The sequence below is a fragment of the Sinohyriopsis cumingii genome, chromosome 17 (genome assembly GCF_028554795.1).
Source record: "Sinohyriopsis cumingii isolate HCF-2022 chromosome 17, ASM2855479v2, whole genome shotgun sequence".
Taxonomy (NCBI): Eukaryota; Metazoa; Mollusca; class Bivalvia; order Unionida; family Unionidae; genus Sinohyriopsis; species Sinohyriopsis cumingii.
In genome coordinates this window covers 109,741,916-109,761,631 of record NC_142977.1, presented here as the reverse complement: position 1 = coordinate 109,761,631, position 19,716 = coordinate 109,741,916, and the positions used below count along the sequence as shown (strand labels likewise).

The 19,716-nt window shown below is 36.0% G+C and overlaps 1 protein-coding gene across 3 annotated transcripts in view; it reads left to right on the top strand.

Moving 5' to 3' along the window:
* LOC149779657 (E3 ubiquitin-protein ligase HECW2-like) overlaps positions 1-19,716 on the top strand; it is a 207,852-nt gene that overhangs the window by 133,651 nt on the left and 54,485 nt on the right. For all 3 annotated transcript variants that reach the window (XM_089940469.1, XM_089940468.1, XM_089940470.1), the window contains 5 exons: positions 7,359-7,510; positions 9,155-9,252; positions 13,666-16,461; positions 17,780-17,869; positions 18,898-19,125. In XM_089940469.1, coding sequence (XP_089796595.1) covers positions 7,359-7,510; positions 9,155-9,252; positions 13,666-16,461; positions 17,780-17,869; positions 18,898-19,125 — 3,364 coding nt within the window. The remainder of the gene's footprint in view (positions 1-7,358; positions 7,511-9,154; positions 9,253-13,665; positions 16,462-17,779; positions 17,870-18,897; positions 19,126-19,716) is intronic.

The following is a 19,716-nucleotide window of genomic DNA, read 5'->3' as shown; positions in this document are numbered from 1 at the left end:
AATTCAAATTCTCACAAAAGAAATGGACCTGTTTTCAAGTTTCGTTGTCCTACATTTCATAAATGCCAAAATCAGACTAAGTTGAAATATTATTCATTAACAAAATGAATAAAAATATATTATGCCTATTGGAACTGTAAGCAACATTTCATTTCATTCAAGAAACATATCTCCCACATGAACCTACTTAAACATACTCTGGCATACCTCGACTACCATCACATTGCAACAAATTCAAATGTATGTCAACAGAACATGAAAATGCATCCATTTGCTAGTGTCATATTTTCTTTCTGCCAGGATAAAGACAGCACAGTAAGTATATCAATTACACATAAATTAGTGAAAGAGTGTCGATATTGGCTGCAGAGTGTGTGAGATATTCCTGAAACTTTGACTACTCATTCCGATGTTAACAGACGTCAGAACACACTGTACAAGGTCGTTATTTGGGTAGTAAGACATAGCACTAAAACAAAAACATGTGCTATGTCTTACATTATAGGACGGGGGGGGTATGATAATGTTTTGTGATTTTCAAAAATTCAAAGAGCAGGTTTAAATTGGGTCTGAAAAAAATCATGTTTCATTAGTTTGGTTAAAACTAATATGATGACATATAAAAACCAATAAAATATCCATATAACTTCCATGAAATAATCACGAATGACCAAGAAAAGATACTCACCATAATTTTGATGATCCTGGCTGGATACGTTTTTAACGCCTAATTTTGCTCTCACCAACTCATTTCCTTCATATTCTTCATAATCGCTTCTCTGCACTTCTACTTACTTAAAAGAACTGATATTGAAAATATTCTTATTTGTCCATTCTATGGGAGTCAATATTTTTTGTTCAAGGTTTTTACTTGTTGCAGAACCGTTTATGTGCTCTTTCATTTGTGGATGGAAAAGGAGGCTCAGCTGCTGAAATTTTGCTTGTATATTAACCAATCCAATCATGTATTCTTTCAGTCATCCAATCAGGATAATTGTTGTTTACATATTGCATTTATTTTATGGCAGATTGGCAACCTGTGAATTTTCTAAGTGAAAAGAATACGTAGTTTATGATAGTAAATGATGAAAACATTAGAACAAAGTCATTGAAAGCTTTTATAGCAAATACATTATGATAATGCTGGCCAGAAAATATTTTCCCATATTAATGCAGAACTAATCAGGTTATGTACACAAGTATTGAATAAAAGATCTCTATGAACATTTATACCATATCATATCATATTTTTTTTTTAAATTATTCGGCATTATTTATATTTCACAAATATTGTGAGAAGTTTGTATAATGAATTTTCATGAACATTTTATGAGTATAATGATATAGATATTTAATATACATTTTTATGAAATATCTTGGTGGTGCATCAAAGTACTTGCATTGTTCATAAGCCAAGTTCATGACATTTCAGGAACTTTAAAGATATTATAATAGTTCATTTAAGTTCATCAGTGTGTTCATGAACTTAGTTGTGGAACTTTCATGAACATTTGTTCATGAACTGAAATGAGGAACTGATCATGAACATTTGACGAACAGTCATGCACATTCATGAACAGTTCATGGGTGTTCATGAAGTCATGAATTTATTCTCGCCATTCACAACAGTTCAGTAATGTACATCCATTGTCTATGACATGACAGTTCAGTTATGTACATTCATTGTCTTTGAGGGGCCCCAAGTGGCCGAGTGGACTAAAGCGCTCTCCATTACGGATCACTGCCATCTCACCTCTGTCTGTCTGGGTTCGAGTCTCAGATTCAGCCAATGTGGGTGTGTGAGAAAGCTTGCCAATAGCTTCTCGTGGATCGGTGGTTCTTCCCGGGTTCTTCCTCCACCATTATTACTGGCCGCCATGCATAGCCTATCGTGTGCTGAAAAATGGCATTAAACCCCACAACAACCATTGTCTGTGACATGACAGTTCAGTGATGTACATCCACTGTCTATAACTTGACAGTTCAGTAATGTACATTCGTTGTCTATGACATGACAGTTCAGTAATGTACAACCATTGTTTATGACGTGACAGTTCAGTAATGTACATCCGTTGTCTATGACATGACAGTTCAGTAATGTACATCCATTGTCTATGACATGACAGTTCAGTAATGTACAATCATTATCTATGACATGACAGTTCAGTAATGTACATCCATTGTCTATGTCATGACAGTTCAGTAATGTACATCCATTGTCTATGACATGACAGTTCAGTAATGTACATCCGTTGTCTATGACATGACAGTTCAGTAATGTACAACCATTGTCTGTGACATGACAGTTCAGTAATGTACAACCATTGTTTATGACATGACAGTTCAGTAATGTACATCCATTTTCTTTGACATAACAGTTCAGTAATGTACATCCATTGTCTATGACATGACTGTTCAGTAATGTACAACCATTGTTTATGACATGACAGTTCAGTAATGTACATCCATTGTCTATGACATGACTGTTCAGTAATGTACAACCATTGTCTATGACATGACAGTTCAGTAATGTACATCCATTGTCTATGACATGACAGTTCAGTAATGTACATCCGTTGTCTATGACATGACAGTTTAGTAATGTACATCCTTTGTCTATGACATGACAGTTCAGTAATGTTCATCCGTTGTCTATGACATGACAGTTCAGTAATGTACATCCAATGTCTATAACATGACAGTCCAGGAATGTACATCCAATGTCTATAACATGACAGTCCAGTAATGTAACTCCAATGTCTATAATATGACAGTCCAGTAATGTACATCCAATGTCTATAACATGACAGTCCAGTAATGTACATCCAATGTCTATGACATGACAGTCCAGTAATGTACATCCAATGTCTATAACATGACAGTCCAGTAATGTACATCCATTGTCTATGACATGACAGTTCAGTAATTTACATCCAGTGTCTATAACATGACAGTCCAGTAATGTACATTCAGTGTCTATAACATGACAGTCCAGTAGTGTACATCCAGTGTCTATAACATGACAGTCCAGTAATGTACATCCAATGTCTATAACATGACAGTCCAGTAATGTAACTCCAGTGTCTATAACATGACAGTCCAGTAATGTACATCCAATGTCTATAACATGACAGTCCAGTAATGTACATCCAATGTCTATAACATGACAGTCCAGTAATGTTCATCCAGTGTCTATAACATGACAGTCCAGTAATGTACATCTAGTGTCTATAACATGACAGTCCAGTAATGTACATCCAATGTCTATAACATGACAGTCCAGTAATGTACATCCATTGTCTATGACATGACAGTTCAGTAATGTACATCCATTGTTTACTGTTTAACGAATATTAATATTTTAATCTGTTTGTTGTTTAATTGACTTGAGTCCAAAATGGTTGCATTGAAATACATGTTAGTAGGTGTGTGTCCTGATGAATAATGAAGTATTTACATTTCAGTTTAGTCAGTTTACACCAAAGGTCTGTGTAATTGTTACATGCCTGAATTAATGTGGAAACTTCCACCTTTGAATAACACCAGTTTTGACAATCAGTACTTGTAAATAGTTGCATTTTAGAATTCACGCCTCAATTAATCATTGTCAAGACTTCCACTTTTGAACAACACCAATTTTCACAATCATTGCTGATAAATAATATGCATTTGAGAGTTCATGCCTGAATTAATCAGCATGGAAGCTTTCACTTTTGAGCAACAGCGATGTTCGATGTTCGTATAGTCAGTATTTGTAAATAACATGCGTTTGAGAATTCTTGCCTGAATTAATCAGTGTGGAAGCCTCCGCTTTTGTGCAACATCGATTCTTACAATTAGCATTTGTAAATAACTTGCATTTGAGAGTTCATGCCTGAATTCATCAGTGTGGAAACTTCCACTCTTGAACAACACCAGTTATTACACTCATTACTTGTAAATAACTTGCATTTGAGATAAACAAGATACCTGTTGATTTTTGAGTATAAAGATAGAAATCATGGCCACCATGACAGAAAGAAGAAAAGTGGTTTACACACAGTAACTATAGTTCTACATCACAGACCTGGACTGAACTTTGTGTATGGCTTGTGTGTGGATTAGTCTATTGTACAGACCTGAACTGAACTTTGTGTATGGCTTGCGTGTGAATTAGTCTATTGATTTTGAACCAAAAGCTCAAAGGTCATGGTCACTGTGACTGAACAATGGAAAATGGATTCTGCTAAAAATTTCATCTCACAAGCGATGTACCTTCTAAAGTTTGTAGGTAGCTTATACTTTAGGCAAGAAAGAAGCCTATTCATTTTGGGGTTAAAATGTCAATGGTCAAAGTCACTGTGACTGAAAGAAGAAAAATGTTTTTTTCAATGTAACTTTACTTCTGGACCATGTGCCTGTACTTAAGTTTGTGGATGGTTTGTACTTAAGTTAAGGAAGAAACCTTTTCATTTTCGGGTCTTGACAAATTTATTAAAGGTCAGGGTCAGTGTGACTCCAAGATCAGTAGGTTTTGCACAGTCAGTTTTGTTTTAGAACAAGTTCCATGGCCAAACTTTGCTGCAGGCTTGCACTTAGGGTAAGAAGAAACCAGTCATATTTTGGGGTCAAGAGGTCAGTGTTCAAGGTCATGACAAGCTTAATATTTTTATAAAAATTTCTGCAAAGTAAACTTATTTCATGAATGTATACTTGACTAAGTAAGTTTATTTCAGGACTGCATACCTTGACCACATTTGTCAAGGTTATTGAGTTTATTGAAACTTATCGATCAGTAAGTGTCAGACGTACCTTACTAGTGAATACATAGAAACTATTAAATAGATCATGAGCATATAATACACAGTTCACAGTACTCTTCTTACAATTCAAGCCAGTATATATTTATTTTCACTGGTTTATTGTTGATACAAGTCATAGTAACTGTTAGATAAATTATAATTTTGTACTATTATTACAAACATCACTGTTTCATCTGCTTTAGCAAGTCAAGGATTAGGGGACACTCATTGGTTAAGATTTTGTTTCAAGTATTCTTGTATGGTCATGCGCCCCTAGTCCACTGAAGAATTGTATTCATTCATGGACCATGTAATCAGTAAGCATTGGTCTTTAATGTGCATGTGCACACACATACAGAGAGATAAAATCCTGGTTAAGTTTTTGGTTGAAGTTTTTCTGTATGGTCTCAAATCCTGGTTGCGATGTATGTTTTACTTGGTGGATTGTAGAATAAAGCAGCTCTTCCCTGTCATAACCATGCCTCCCTGTGACTCTCCAGCAATGTGAGGATAAACTGATACGTCATTTTTTAACTTTCCATTTAGTATGGTCATAAGTTGGAAATCTTGGGACTGATAGCTGCCACACATGGACAGTAGCATTAAGGATTTGTACACTTTCATAGCCATTCTTCTCTATCCTTGCTATGACCCCAAGGCAGGTCATTGTCATTGACTATCTTGGCTAAGTCTTGAGTTAAAGATTTTCCATGTTGACATAAATCCCAAATGTTGGGAGTGATTATTATACTTGGGTGGCAGAATAAGGAAACTTTGCCCATCATATACATGTACATGCACCCTAAACTATTGCTCTATCAACCAGACAAAATCAAAGCCATATTGAAATTCATGGTTAAATTTTTTGGTTAAATATCAGTAGAATCAGTAAGCACTGCCCCTTGATGTTCATGCACTCCTATATTCCCTCTTTCTTTAAGGTAAGGCCATGGTCATTTGAATGCGAATATATATGTCTGTATCAGGTAGAGTTGAGCCATAATCCCTTGGAATTTCTTATTGGTTTATTGAAATGATGTATTTTTTTAATATAAGAAAGGCATGCTAAACATATACAGAAGCTCGTTTTGACAGTTATTGATAATGTGTTGATTAGTTTTAGATAATATGTTGATTAGTTATTGATAATGTGTTGATTAGTTATTGATAATGTGTTGATTAGTTGTTAATGTGTTGATTAGTTATTGATAATGTATTGATTAGTTATTGGTAATGTGTTGATTAGTTGTTGATAATGTGTTGATTAGTTATTGATAATGTGTTGATTAATTATTGATAATGTATGGATTAATTATTGATAATGTGTTGATTAATTATTGATAATGTGTTATTATTGATATAATGTGTTGATTGATTATTGGTAATGTGTTTATTAGTTATTGATAATATGTTGATTGATTATTGATAATGTGTTGATTAATTATTGATAATGTGTTGATAAAGTTATCTAAAATACATGGTTTAGGAGGCAAGAAATTGAAGGACAGATGTGTTGATAAACTGGACAATGTGTTTACACAGTAACCCATGAGCTTCTCAGTTTCAGTAGGGTATAAATTGATTTAACCACATAAGCTATAGCGTTTTCTTCATCCAGCAGTTTTTAAATTTTCTTTTACTGGGATGATATTGTGTTTACATGACAAATTTATGTTCATCAGCTTCCTTAAGTATAATGGGTATTGTATATCATTTCCTTTGGCAGGGAGGTAAAGTATGCACATGAATTGTTATGCATATGTTGTTGCTGTTGTTGTTGTTATAAGGTTTAACGCCATTTTTCAGCACAAGATGGGCTATACATGGTGGCCAGTATTAATTGTGGAGGAAGAACCTGAGAAAAACCCGGAAGGAACCACCGACCCACGAGAACCTACCGGCAAGCTTTCTCACATATCCACATTGTCCAAGCCTGAGACTCGAACCCACACAGACAGAGGTGAGATGGCAGTGATCCGTGACAGAGAGTGCTTTAGACCACTCGGCCACTCGGGGCCCCCTTATGTACATGTGGTTTAAAAGCTAATCAAGTTCTCAATAGATAGGATTCAATTCCAGTCAGATTTATCTTTCCTGGAAATAGGTGCCAGCCATCTTTAGGTCAAGCTACTATTTCATCATTATTGATTGTTTTTATGAAAATTTTGCACGTTTTTTTCAAGCTGCATAAATTTCTTTAAATTTTGTTATGGGACTATAACCCAAAAGATGGCAGACAGTGTTCTCAAGGAAAGCTATTATAAAAGCCAATGAAGTCATATGGACACTATATTTTCCTTGATTTGACTTATGGAGTTGCTTCCCCTGACACAAAAAATCAGTACATGTGTCCACATGATCATAGTAGCAAGGTTATCCTTTATGAAGGTTTTATGTGTCCACAAAGTAGAATAAACCTTACATTTTTATACAGAGATATTGTGGACTCTTTTCAGGTAAGTTTCTTAGACACTTATAAAAATGTTATGGAATGCACATCCAGTTTTGACCAAGCCTTCTAATAAAAATCAATATTTTGTTCAGTTTCATTCACATATTATTGGATTCATTTTACAGTCCCTGACCATGGATGTGCTACCAACAGATGTTGTGGAGTTTGATTTGAAGGACAAATTTGCAAAGAGTCGACCAACACTGAGTCGGTTTCTAGGAAAAGCATCTGTTGCTGTACAGAGGATCCTTGACAAAAGTGGAAATGGCAGTGAAGGGTGGGTTTTGTCATCTTAATTAAATTATTAACCAAGATGTGATCAATTTATTACAATCAAAACTTTGAGTGTCAGTGATCTACATTATCATTTAGTGGAGTTACAACCAGAGATTTTCAGACCAACCCAATTTCATTTCTGTACCAAATGCTTTTATTTAGGAGTTGATTTCAACCAAATTTGGTAGACTGCTTGATACTGATGAGCTGAGTTTGATTATCAGCATCTTAGCGGATTTGTAGTCTCTGGTTGTTGGACCCATTCATTTCATTTCTGCACAGTAAGTATTAAATTTGTATTGGATTTTAAACAGATTAGGTACACAGCTTGATATTGATGAGGTCTAAGGCAGACCACTCCAGTAGCTTAAGTGGTTTTCAGCATACCGCTCCATGATCAAAGTTATTGCCCTTTATTGTTCGATCCACCAACTCTTGTTTATGTACAATAGCCATCAATCAAAATTATGTTGCCAGCTTGATATAGATGATACCTCGTCTAATTTTGATTCTCAGTGCTGCTGAGTTGTATGTACAGGATACAATATCATCTTTTGGCAGAGTTATCTTTCCTGATTGTCAGACTCGCAGTTTTCTCTGCAGAATATCTCCCTTAATTAAGGCCTTGCTGAATGAATTATTGTCCTACAGTAATTACTTCTAGCTGTCTGTCTGTCTGTCTGGCAGGCTGGCACCAAATTTGTTTCCACAAGATAACCAGGCATGGTCTGCTGGATGAATATTCTCTATTCATGGATTGGTTTGTATACGATCTTCAAAATTGTTAGACCCTCTGCCAATAGGCCTTTGTGTGACATTTTTTTTCTTGTATAATGCCATATAGAGTTACCTTTTCAGTTGCTGTATCAAGTTGGCAGAGCCCTGTATCAATCCATTCCATCCATCTGTCTGTCCATTCATCCATAACCAATTTTGTTTTCCAGAAGTTGAACAGTTCATGCTTTGGATTTGGGGTCTGAGGCTAACTATCCCACTTTTTCTCTTGCTTGAATATCAGAAAAAAAAACAGCTTTCAGTGACAGGTGTCTAAGACTAATTTAATTTACATGTACAAGAAGTGATTTATTAATTTTGTTTTTAGAATGGGATTGTAAAGGTAAATGTTATGCATATTTCATAATTTGTTAAACCAAGGCTGTTTCTCTGATACTTTAAATTTTAAAAAATAAAAATAACAAGTCCATGTCAAGATAATTGTTACACATATATCATAATCTAATAAACCAATACTTTTTATTTAATTTATTTTACAATATTTGTTTGACAAAAGTAAATAAATTCAATGTATTCATTTCATAAGACAACTACAGGTTGGATGGGGCATTAATTAATATGCAGCTTACATGTGATTGTCCATCTAAAAGAGCTATGACATGGCTTAACCAGGAATGATTTTTTTAAAAATCATGTTCAAAATTTTAAGGTTTTTTTCATTTTCATTTTTGTTATTGAATGGTATGCTGTTTTATCTCACCTATTGATCACTGTTAACTTGCAAATAATAACAATATAATCTAAAGCTTAAGAAATCAGGCTTAGAAGGCAGTGTTTGTCACTGCCAAGATTTTGGTATGTTAAGACATGTTTGACTGTAACTTTAACTTGAAACTTTCAACTATTTCAGTCCTGTTACATTTACATTGGATCTGGGGTGTAGGAATCCATCAGACAGTATCAGTGGATCTCTAAAATTTTCTGTGGAGGTTCGAAAAGCTCCTTTAAGTAAGTAATGGAGACATAAATTGTATCACAAAACTATGTTTTTATTGAAAATTTACATTAGAATAGTGTGACAGTTTCAAATAGACCAATCTTCATAATTGTTTTTATTCACAAAGGAGAATAGGAGTTATATCCCTTGGAGATATATAATTTTGCAGACTGCATGCTAACATTTTTTGGGGTAAAAGTTTCAGTTTATCATAAAATGGGACTAAATTCATGCATAGATTGTGTATTTCTAAAATTTTTTAATGATTTTGAATGTGCTGAGTGGGGAATTCTAACTAATAAACTATACGGCACAGTCCATAAGTATAACATGAATCTGTCATGATAATGCATTATTATCTGATAATTTATTGGAAAAGATTTGTGTGCAAACGTATTGATAATATACCTGCCAACCACTAGGCTTTTTTGACGAAATCAGAACACTTTTTTGCAACTAATTACATCTTATGCTTTCCAGTATATAGATTATTCTTTTTTGATACATACAAAAGGAAATACTAATAATTAAATAAAAGTTGCTTTTTGTTTTTATTACCATTCCTTTAATCCCACACATCATAAAAATTTGCAACGTTTCTCAAAATAGGAGACTGCTGCATAAAAAGATTACAGTGTGTACTTTCCTTATTTTCTATTTATAGCAGCTGTAATTGGCACATTTCCAAGAAAACATGCATGTTTATTCAATTTGACACCTTTTCTCACAGATTCATTATATTATGAAGAGAACTGGTTAGTGAACCAGTCTGTATTTTAAAAAATGGTGCCAGATGTTAGACAAAACAGGCTTTCTTGATATGAGACAAGGATGTTATATGACTGAAAAAATGTTAAAGGAGAGGAATAATTTTAAACTTTAAAATATGTCGAGTAAAATGACAAATCAGTGACCATCCCAGTTTCTGACTCTAGCATTCCCCCCACCAAGGAAAATGACAAATCAGTGACCATCCCAGTTTCTGACCCTAGCATTCCCTCCACCAAGGAAAATGACAAATCAGTGACCATCCCAGTTTCTGACCCTAGCATTCCCCCCACCAAGGAAAATGACAAATCAGTGACCATCCCAGTTTCTGACCCTAGCATTCCCCCCACCAAGGAAAATGACAAATCGGTGACCATCCCAGTTTCTGACCCTAGCATTCCCCCCACCAAGGAAAATGACAAATCAGTGACCATCCCAGTTTCTGACCCTAGCATTCCCCCCACCAAGGAAAATGACAAATCAGTGACCATCACAGTTTCTGACCCTAGCATTCCCCACCCCCCACCAAGGAAAATGACATATCAGTGGTGCTTGGCAAATTCAAGATGAAGAATATGAGAGTGATACAATACTGCACTCAGGTCAAGCACATCGTCTTGCTTGTTTCTGAATTTGTGGAGTTGACTTTATATGTCACTTGTTGAAAGTTTGACTTGTAGACTAGTTCAAGGATATGTTGTCTATGTAATTTGTTAATATGTTTTATTACTCTGGTACTAATTCATAGGGATTTGTGTCAAGAATTTTAACCAGCTGCAGATCCAGGTGATTAGCAAAACTAAATATATATTTTTCATATAGTTTATTGTAAGTATGGCATATAATATATTGATTACACTTTTGATGCACAGATTATGCATTTTCCCACTTTGGTTACACTTTTTACAGCTCATTAGTGGTTGCCAGGTATGTATTACCTGTGTTTGCAAATGACTAGATGTAGGGTCAGTAATGCCTGCTGTATGGGTATTAAGATTATGTGTGAAAGTTTTGTGTTTTTTGATTTTCCAGTCAGCATAGCATGGTGTGTTATAGATTTTCCAGTTATACAGTAGGGGTCCATCATAGTATAGTGTGCAGGCAAAAGACAACATATTCTGCCGAAACCTTGTTTGTTTATTAGTCTCGTATATGCTGAAGGTTTTAGGTCAAACAAAAAAATATGTTTCTGGTCAGCTGACCATCCCAGTTTCTGATTGCCGACCCTAGCATTCCCCCACCAAAAAACTAATGTTTTTAAAATATTCACCAAAAATCATAATAAATACAAATAATGTGTTGTTTTTAAATGACCCTTATTTTAAAACCAGTGCAATAGGAAACATATTTTTTCTGACCATATTTATTTTTAATGGGATGCCCTGGGAGAACATAAGTTAGAAACATTCACAGCAGCAAATTCCATATCCTATGTAATATCTGTACTGGTTGCATGAAAAATTGAGAATTAAAATGATTCTCTCACATGTATGTATTTGCTAGAAGAGTTAGCTCCCTTTTGCAGTTAGGCACTGTCCACTTTGGAAGTGCATAGTCCCTCCCAATATATTTGCACTGAATAATGCATAATTTAACTTTCACTTTTGAGACAGTTTTAAAACCATTAAGTTAAGTAGTAATGAGACATCAAAATAGGCATAGTGGTAAGTTCACAAAAAATGTTGATGTTCGCATTGGTTTTTCAGCTGCTACTTCCCTCCTAAGAGGCATGCTGTGGTTGAGATTTGTATTCTCAGTAGGGAAACTTTTACTGTTTTTTTTTCTTTTTTTGGTGGGGGGGACACTGTGCACATTATAAGGCATGTATGAATATCACAAAGAATATGGTACTGAAAAATTAACCACACAGAAACCTTCCAATAAAGGACAACAAGTTACCATACACTGTTGTCTTTTATAAACAAGTACCCTTTATGACGAGGTGAGAATTTAACTAAAGCGGTTCATAAATGTTGTTCTTTATGAGTAGATGAGTAGGTACTCTTTATATGGCAGTGTCCACTAAGATGGTTTTCAGTGTATTACATAGGCAGCCTAATAGATCGGTGTAATATAAAAATTTATTGCATTGAGTGAAGATTCATGATGATATAATTTCTTAGTAATTACACAGAATGTGGTTGCTTAAGGTAGACATTGTCATTTTAAAGTTTTTTTTTATCAGAATATGCAAAATGTGATTTTTATGGAATGTGTCTGTCATCCATTGTACGGGATGGTCTGTTATCTGTTGTCTGTCATCCATCCATCTGATCAAACAAGTTATTGTTGCGCCTCCTAAACTAGTGGAGGGTTGCCTTGAAACTACGTGCACATTTATCCTATAATGGTTCCAAATAAGAATGGTGCTGATCTGACATCCAAAATGACCACCATAGCAGCCCATTTTTAAATCTTGTAATTGCCACTACCCCTGATGGTCAAATCAACATGGGGTTTTCACTAAAAGACTTATCATGATGTCTAGCTGTTCCTAAATAAAATTGGTGATGATCTGACATCCAGTATGTCCACTATAGCATCCATCTCACAAATTTTGTTATCACATATCTACTTGAACAGAAAGTCATATTGACTATGGTACTGAAAAATTAACCACACAGAAACCTTCCTATAAAGGACAACAAGTTACCATACACTAGAAGACTTTATATGATGTTCAGTAGGTCTTAAATTAAAATGTTGCAATGCTGGCATCCAATTTTCCTTCTGTATCAAAAGTCATATCTTGAAAATATTGTCATCTCCACTGTATCAACATGAGTTTTCACTAATAGTCTTCTCATCATACCTATATGAAAAGGATGCAGATCATATGTCCAGTATGGCTGCCATGACTGTCTTAAAACTCGTTTTCAGTACTCCCCCTGAATTTATGATGATTATGATATGGATCTTTTCAAATAGTCCTAAACGAAAATAGTGCCAGTGATATATCCCATATGGCTGACTTGATGACTCATCAAAATCTTGCTGTCGCTACTTCCCCTGAATGGATGATCATTATGGCATGGTTTGTTGTTTTTACCAAAATACCTGAAATGATGTCTGCTTGGTCCTAAATGTAACAAGGTGACAGTAGCCAGTATGTGTACCACAGCAGTTAATTGGAAAATCTTGTTGTCATTGAAGAATATCAGAGATGGTTTCAATATTCAGCAATTAAAAGGAAGAAAGGTCTTATCTTGAATTCCTGGAAATTCTTTTTGCCTAGAAGAGTAATAGTCCCTTTGAGGGACTCTTATTTAAGTCAAGAGGTCTTGCTGCATGGTGGTCTTTTAAAACAAGCGATTCTCCAACACTGGTATTTCATAACAGATGGTCCTTCAACAGTGATTTTTCATGACCAGTGCTATTGCAACAGGGTCATTTTTTGTTACTGGTGGTCTTCCATCATAATGGTTTTTCATGACAGGTGGTCTTCTAAGTGTTTTTTTTAATGACAGGTAGTCTTTCAAGTGCATTTTTTTACAGGTGATTTTCAAAAATGTTATTTCATGTCATATGGTCTGCCAACACTGTTGTTTCATGATACATGGATGGGTTCCAAGACAGTGGTTTTTTGAAGATAAGTTGTCTTCAGACATGGGTAGTCTTTCAAGTCAGGTTTTACTGTATTCTCTGATCTTTTTCAGAACCATCAAAACCTACACCAACTAAAAGGACCAAGAAAAATATCAGACAGGCATCCTTACCAGAATCACCCAATGTCAGGGACTTACCTGAGTTTTCCTCTTTACCAGAAAGTCTTCATCACCAGTTGTCTGAACCTATTGATGAGTCATTCTTGAATGGAGCCATAGCAAACGAAGATCAGGGTATTGAGGGGGCCTCTGAAATGGAGCAACCTCCTCCTATAATTCCTCGTAAGCACGGGAGAATCCCCGACAATTTAGTGATTGAATCCCAGGCTGGGGACTTGTCTAGTTATTTGCCTAATTTAGCCAGCGTTCCAAACATAGTTTGCGGTTATAAGGACCATACTGAGGGCAATTCTTCACGCAGCGATGACTCTGCACTGCCCTCTAGTGACAATTCTAGTGGTTCAGAAACAATGCTGGAAAATGGATTTGAAAGGACACACAACCCAGATCAATCTGATTTAAGTGTTGTGTTCACTCCTAGCCAGTATAATAGAGTGGTGGACTCCTCAAGATCAGGAGTCAATGATTCAGGATATGTGAGATCGAATTCAGTAGAATTGGGTAGATGTGTAGGACACGGTAAGGATATAGTGTTAGAGAGATTTCACTCAGTAGATTCTTGCAGAGCTACGTATACCTCTAATGCAGATAGAATTAGTTCAGTACACCCAGTGGGGTCAAATGTTACAGTGGAAAGAAGTAATTCAGCGGAGTCCATTAGACCTGCAGGATTGGACCGTCGACGTTCCATGAATTCTGAGGATTTTGTAAGATCTAATGTTTCACTAAAAGGATTGAATTCTTCTGACTCTGTCAGATCAAATGTATTGCAGAGAACAGTTTCATCAGATTCCAGTAAATCATGTATTACATTCGAGAGAATGCATTCAGCAGGTTTAGCTAGTCTTAATGGCTCAGTTGAAAGGATGAATTCTGAGTATTTAGGTATTTGGCCAGAAGGAGTTCATTCAGGTTCAAGACCTAGTATATCTAATGAAAGATTGGACTCCACGGAAGTAGCAAGGCCCACTTTCCCACTGGAAAGAACCAGTTCTTTGGAAGCAGGTCGGTCAAGAGCAACATTGGAGCACCTCTGTTCTAGGGAGTCTGTTAACAGTGAACATGATAGCCAACAGCAGTTGCCCACTACTCATAGATATGAGAACACCGATGCAGAAATTGATACTGATGTTCCTGATTCTCATCAAGTGATGGAATCTTCTCACCATCAAAGGACTATTGGGGATGTAGAGGAGATGGAGAGTTCTCAGATTATTAGGCAAAGGAAGTATGGGAGTAGCGATGAGCATGAGGATCCAACAGTGATTACTCCATTGGTAAGGCCCCCAGATCTCCCTCCCAGAACCTACAAAGCTCCTCCCATACCCCCAAGACACAAAGCTGGTGATGCACCTCCACTGCCACCAAGACTTGGGGACAAAACTCCAAACTTGTCCCAGCCATCTTCAGCAGCTACAAGTCCTTGTAGATCTGTAGAAAGCTTAGATATGCTTCTTGCTGGACCCCAGCCTCCTCCCCTGCCCCCAAGAACTTACAGCCCAATTCATATGCCAGGAGCAGGTAGTGGAGGGCATGTGGTTGGATCATCTGGAAGTGGAAGCTCTACCCCACAGATTGTACACGATGATAGTGATAGAGGTAGTTTTGATAGTATGGAAGCATTTTCTGGATCTAGGGAGAGTTTACTGCAGTCTGACAGCAATCCAAGCTCTGCAGAGAAAGAGTTTCATTTTCCACAAAGGGGACAAGATGGGACTCCCAAGACTTCAAAGTTGGATGGCTCAGGTGATAAACTTAGAAAATGTAGGAGGACATTGCAAGATCCAAACAATATTCATGCATCAGATCTTCCTGGTTCTATGATTGGGACCATGGGTATGATGCCAAATGTGAGTGCCACCAGCACAAATCTAAGTGCACCCACCATTTCGTCTCAGCTAGCTACTCTTCCCTCTATAGAGTCTGCAGTGTCTAAACGGCCATTAAAACAATCAGTCAGTCCGCATATACAGAAACCCAAAGAAGTAACAAAAAGTCCTTCAGCAATGCCTATGCAAGCACCTTTTGCCCATTCTAATGATGAAAGTAGTCATGGACTTAGTGCCGAGTTAGATCAGTCACATTGTAATGCAACACCAGATGGCAGCCCAGCAATTCCTCTCCATGGAGAAGAAGGGGTCAGTAGTGCCCCATTAGGTTCACATAGGGTACCAGAAGAGGCAGCTATACCTTGTCCAGAAACCCCTCCAAGGTCTGGTTCAAATGGAAGTGTGTTTGACAGAGAGACATCAACACCTTCTCCACCTATAATTCATCCAAGAGGACGTGTTCTTAGTGATGAAGAAAAGCAACAAAATCGACAGCATATTCATCAACATTTGCAAATGTGGACACATAAATTAAAACCAAAAGGTGATCCGAATTCAAGTTTTGGTAGTGATCAAGGCAGTGAGGTTGATTTAGCTTCACCAGTGTCAGAGACAGGAAGCATAGCCTCTATACCATTACATGGTTGTGATACAGTAACAACATTTGAAAATAACACTCTTAATGTACCAGTAAGTACTGTACATGCTTCAGTGGCTGAGTCTGTCCACTCAACTGTAACAGTTGCTGTAGTTTCGCCAAGGGTTGTGACTAGTGAAAGCAGTTTAAGTCCAAGTGTAATATCAACTCCAAGTCGTCATTCGCCAACTCCTGCCAACTCAGTGGTATGGCAGCTTCGTCGGGGTGACTCAAGTCCAAACCGCCAGCAAGAAGACAGAGGTAAGTTGAAAAAATTAAAACCAAAGAGATTTTTCATTATCTTGCCAGAGTCTCTTCTGACCGTTTTTTTTTATGTATGCACAGTACGATAGTTCCTGAGCTTATACTGTTATTGTGTAAAGGTATGAGTTTTGTTCAACCTTAGTGTTACCTTTGTCCATCCACATAAAGTTATGCAAATTATTCAGCCATTAATGTTACTTTCATCATGTAAATTTATGAGTATTATTCAGTCTTCAAGCACTGTTGTGGGGCATGCATACTCCAGCAATATGTTTCAGTTTTCTCGTGCCTCCAAGTAATGGCACAAAGCCAACAGAGAGAGGGGCCAGCTTGTACATTTATGGTTCATCCAACATCAACTAATTGCACAAAGCCAACACAGTGGCCAGCTTGTACATTTACTGTTCATCCACCTTCATCTTTTTCATAGTAGTATCTTGCTTTGTATAGCTGCAGTACATTCCCTCAACCTCTGACCTTATTTTTCTAACTTTGTCTACCTTTTATGTAAGTTTGTCGAAATGACCCTTTCAGTTATTAGAATTGTCGCTGATTATCATGGAACATTTTCACTATTTTTATTAGCAAGAAATCATATATTGAGTTGTTATTACTCAACAGACAGCAAATAATCTTTGATATTGACAGATTAGTGCTATCATAAATAACAAAAAGATTCTATTCCAAGGTTAAGAGAATGGCATACCCCCCCAAAAATAATTAATTTTAAACTTTGAACATTTGATGTGATTCTTTGAGTGGAACAATAAATTTGATATGACTCTTTCATTGGAACAATACATTTTGATATGACTCTTTTAGTGAAACAATACATTTGATATTACTACTTTGTGTGGAACAATACTTTTGATATGACTATTTCATTGGAATAATACATTTGACTTTAAAAGGGGCCCCGATTGGTCTAAAGCACTCTCCGTTATGGATCACTGCCATCTTACCTCTGTCTGCGTGGGTTCGAGTCTCGGATTCAGCCAATGTGGGTATGTGAGAAAGCTTGCCAGTAGCTTCTCAATGGTCGGTGGCTCTTTCCGGGGATTTCCCGGGTTCTTCCTCCACCAATAATATTGGCCACCATGTATAGCCTATCGTGTGCTGAAAAATGGTGTTAAACCCTACAACTACAAGAACAACTCTATAAGTCGAACAATAATTTTCAGATTATTTTACTTTGGCCAGAATAACTCTTGATATAATTTTTATAATAAATTTGACAAGTGCCTTTCATTACAGGTAGATTTTCTGTGGTAACTCTCATCATCTAGTATTCTCTTTTTTAATGTCTGCATTCCAGTGGATGGGCAGGCCCCCTCCCCACTACCCAAACTTCCTGTCAGGCGGCGATACCAAAAGGTGGATACAGGGGACAGTCCACTACCAGCAGGTAACAACAGCCACCATCACACTTGCCACCACAAGAACACCACTTCCACAACTACCACCATAACTTTGGCTTCCAACAACAGTAATAATAATAATAACAATAGTGACAATAATATTCTTCTAAAAAAATCAGAGACAGAATCAATTTTTAAATATCATTCAGGTTTTGTGAATATGATCAAATATTTAAAATTGAAATGTGTTGTTTTCAGACAATTTAGTGATGAACAGATGTTTATGCATTTATTGCCAATAATAAATAGATAAGAAACTAACATAGTCTTAAAAACATTACAGTGTAGAAGCTTGATTATTCAACTATTGATCCATTCTACATTGATTTGATCTATAGATCAATAACTTGATTATACAACCATTGGTCCATTCTACATTTATTTGAGCTATAGATCAGTAACTTGATTATACAACCATTGATCTATTCTCCATTGATTTGATCTATAGATCAATGACTTCATTATACAACCATTGATCCATTCTACATTGATTTGATCTATAAATCAGTAACTTCATTATACAACCATTGATCTATTTATATACTAATTTGATATACAGATCAATAACTTGATTAGACAACCATTGATGCATTATACATTGATTTGATCTATAAGTCAGTAACTTCATTACACAACCATTCATCTATTAAATGCTGATTTGATCTATGGATCAATAACTTTGGTATACAACCATTGACCCATTCTACATTGACCTTATCTATAGATCAATAACTTGATCATACAACCATTGATCCATTCTACATTGATTTTGTCTGTAGATCAATAATTTGATTGTACAACCAGTGCTGCATTAGTTAGTTTAAATCAGCTACTTAATTTTAAAATCATTGATGAATTCTAAATTGATTTTATAAGTAGATCAATCACTTCATTATACAATCATTGATTTTATCTTTAGATCAATAACTTTTACTTTTATTTTTCTTGGAAATAAATAGGTGCAGATGCTATGATTGGTTAACTTTTTATCTATGAACTCATGTTGACATTCTAGGCTGGGAGGCACGGGTAGACAGCCATGGGCGTGTTTTCTATATAGACCATGTCAATAGGATGACCACATGGCAGAGGCCAACAAGTGGTCAGAGGACTATACAGCGGCGGCCAACCATAAGCTCTGAGCAACGACAACAACTTGATCGACGTTACCAGAGTATACGGCGTACCATGACACAAAGTCGGCAAGATGCCGATAACATTTCTGCGGAAAGCTCATCTTCAGGTATTGTTCAAAATGCACTTTATAGAAGTTGGATACATTTGTATGTAAGATAATATTGCAATTTAGTATAATGTAATTTATATAATATGTAAATAAATCTGTTAGTGATCTTTTTGAATATTCCATGTCAGATTTTTGTATATACCAGGATGGAAACTAACCACATTTTTTAACCCGTGGGATATTGTTGAGTTCTGGGTTCATACCATTGTTTTGATGCTTCCACCATATCACTGAGTTGGCATCAAGTTTATTGTTTGTCCATCACATCCCATCTCAGATTTTATTTCCACTCGCTAATCTTTGAAGGACTTTATCCTTTGAAGTGAAACTTTGGCATGAAGCTTTTGATTAGGCATCTGAATTGTGCAAATATTATGGACACATTTTGAATATTCCATCAGCAAAATAAGGTGTCTTACAATGGATTAAAGAGTACTTGAGATGTGGACACCAAGTTTATTGCCTCACCTGAATAATAAATATTGTGCTTTTTATTCTGGACATACCATGTTTTCCTAATTACACCATTTCTTATTTCATTATTGTACCATAACCTCAAATGCCTAAGCTTTTATTACTTACTATAGA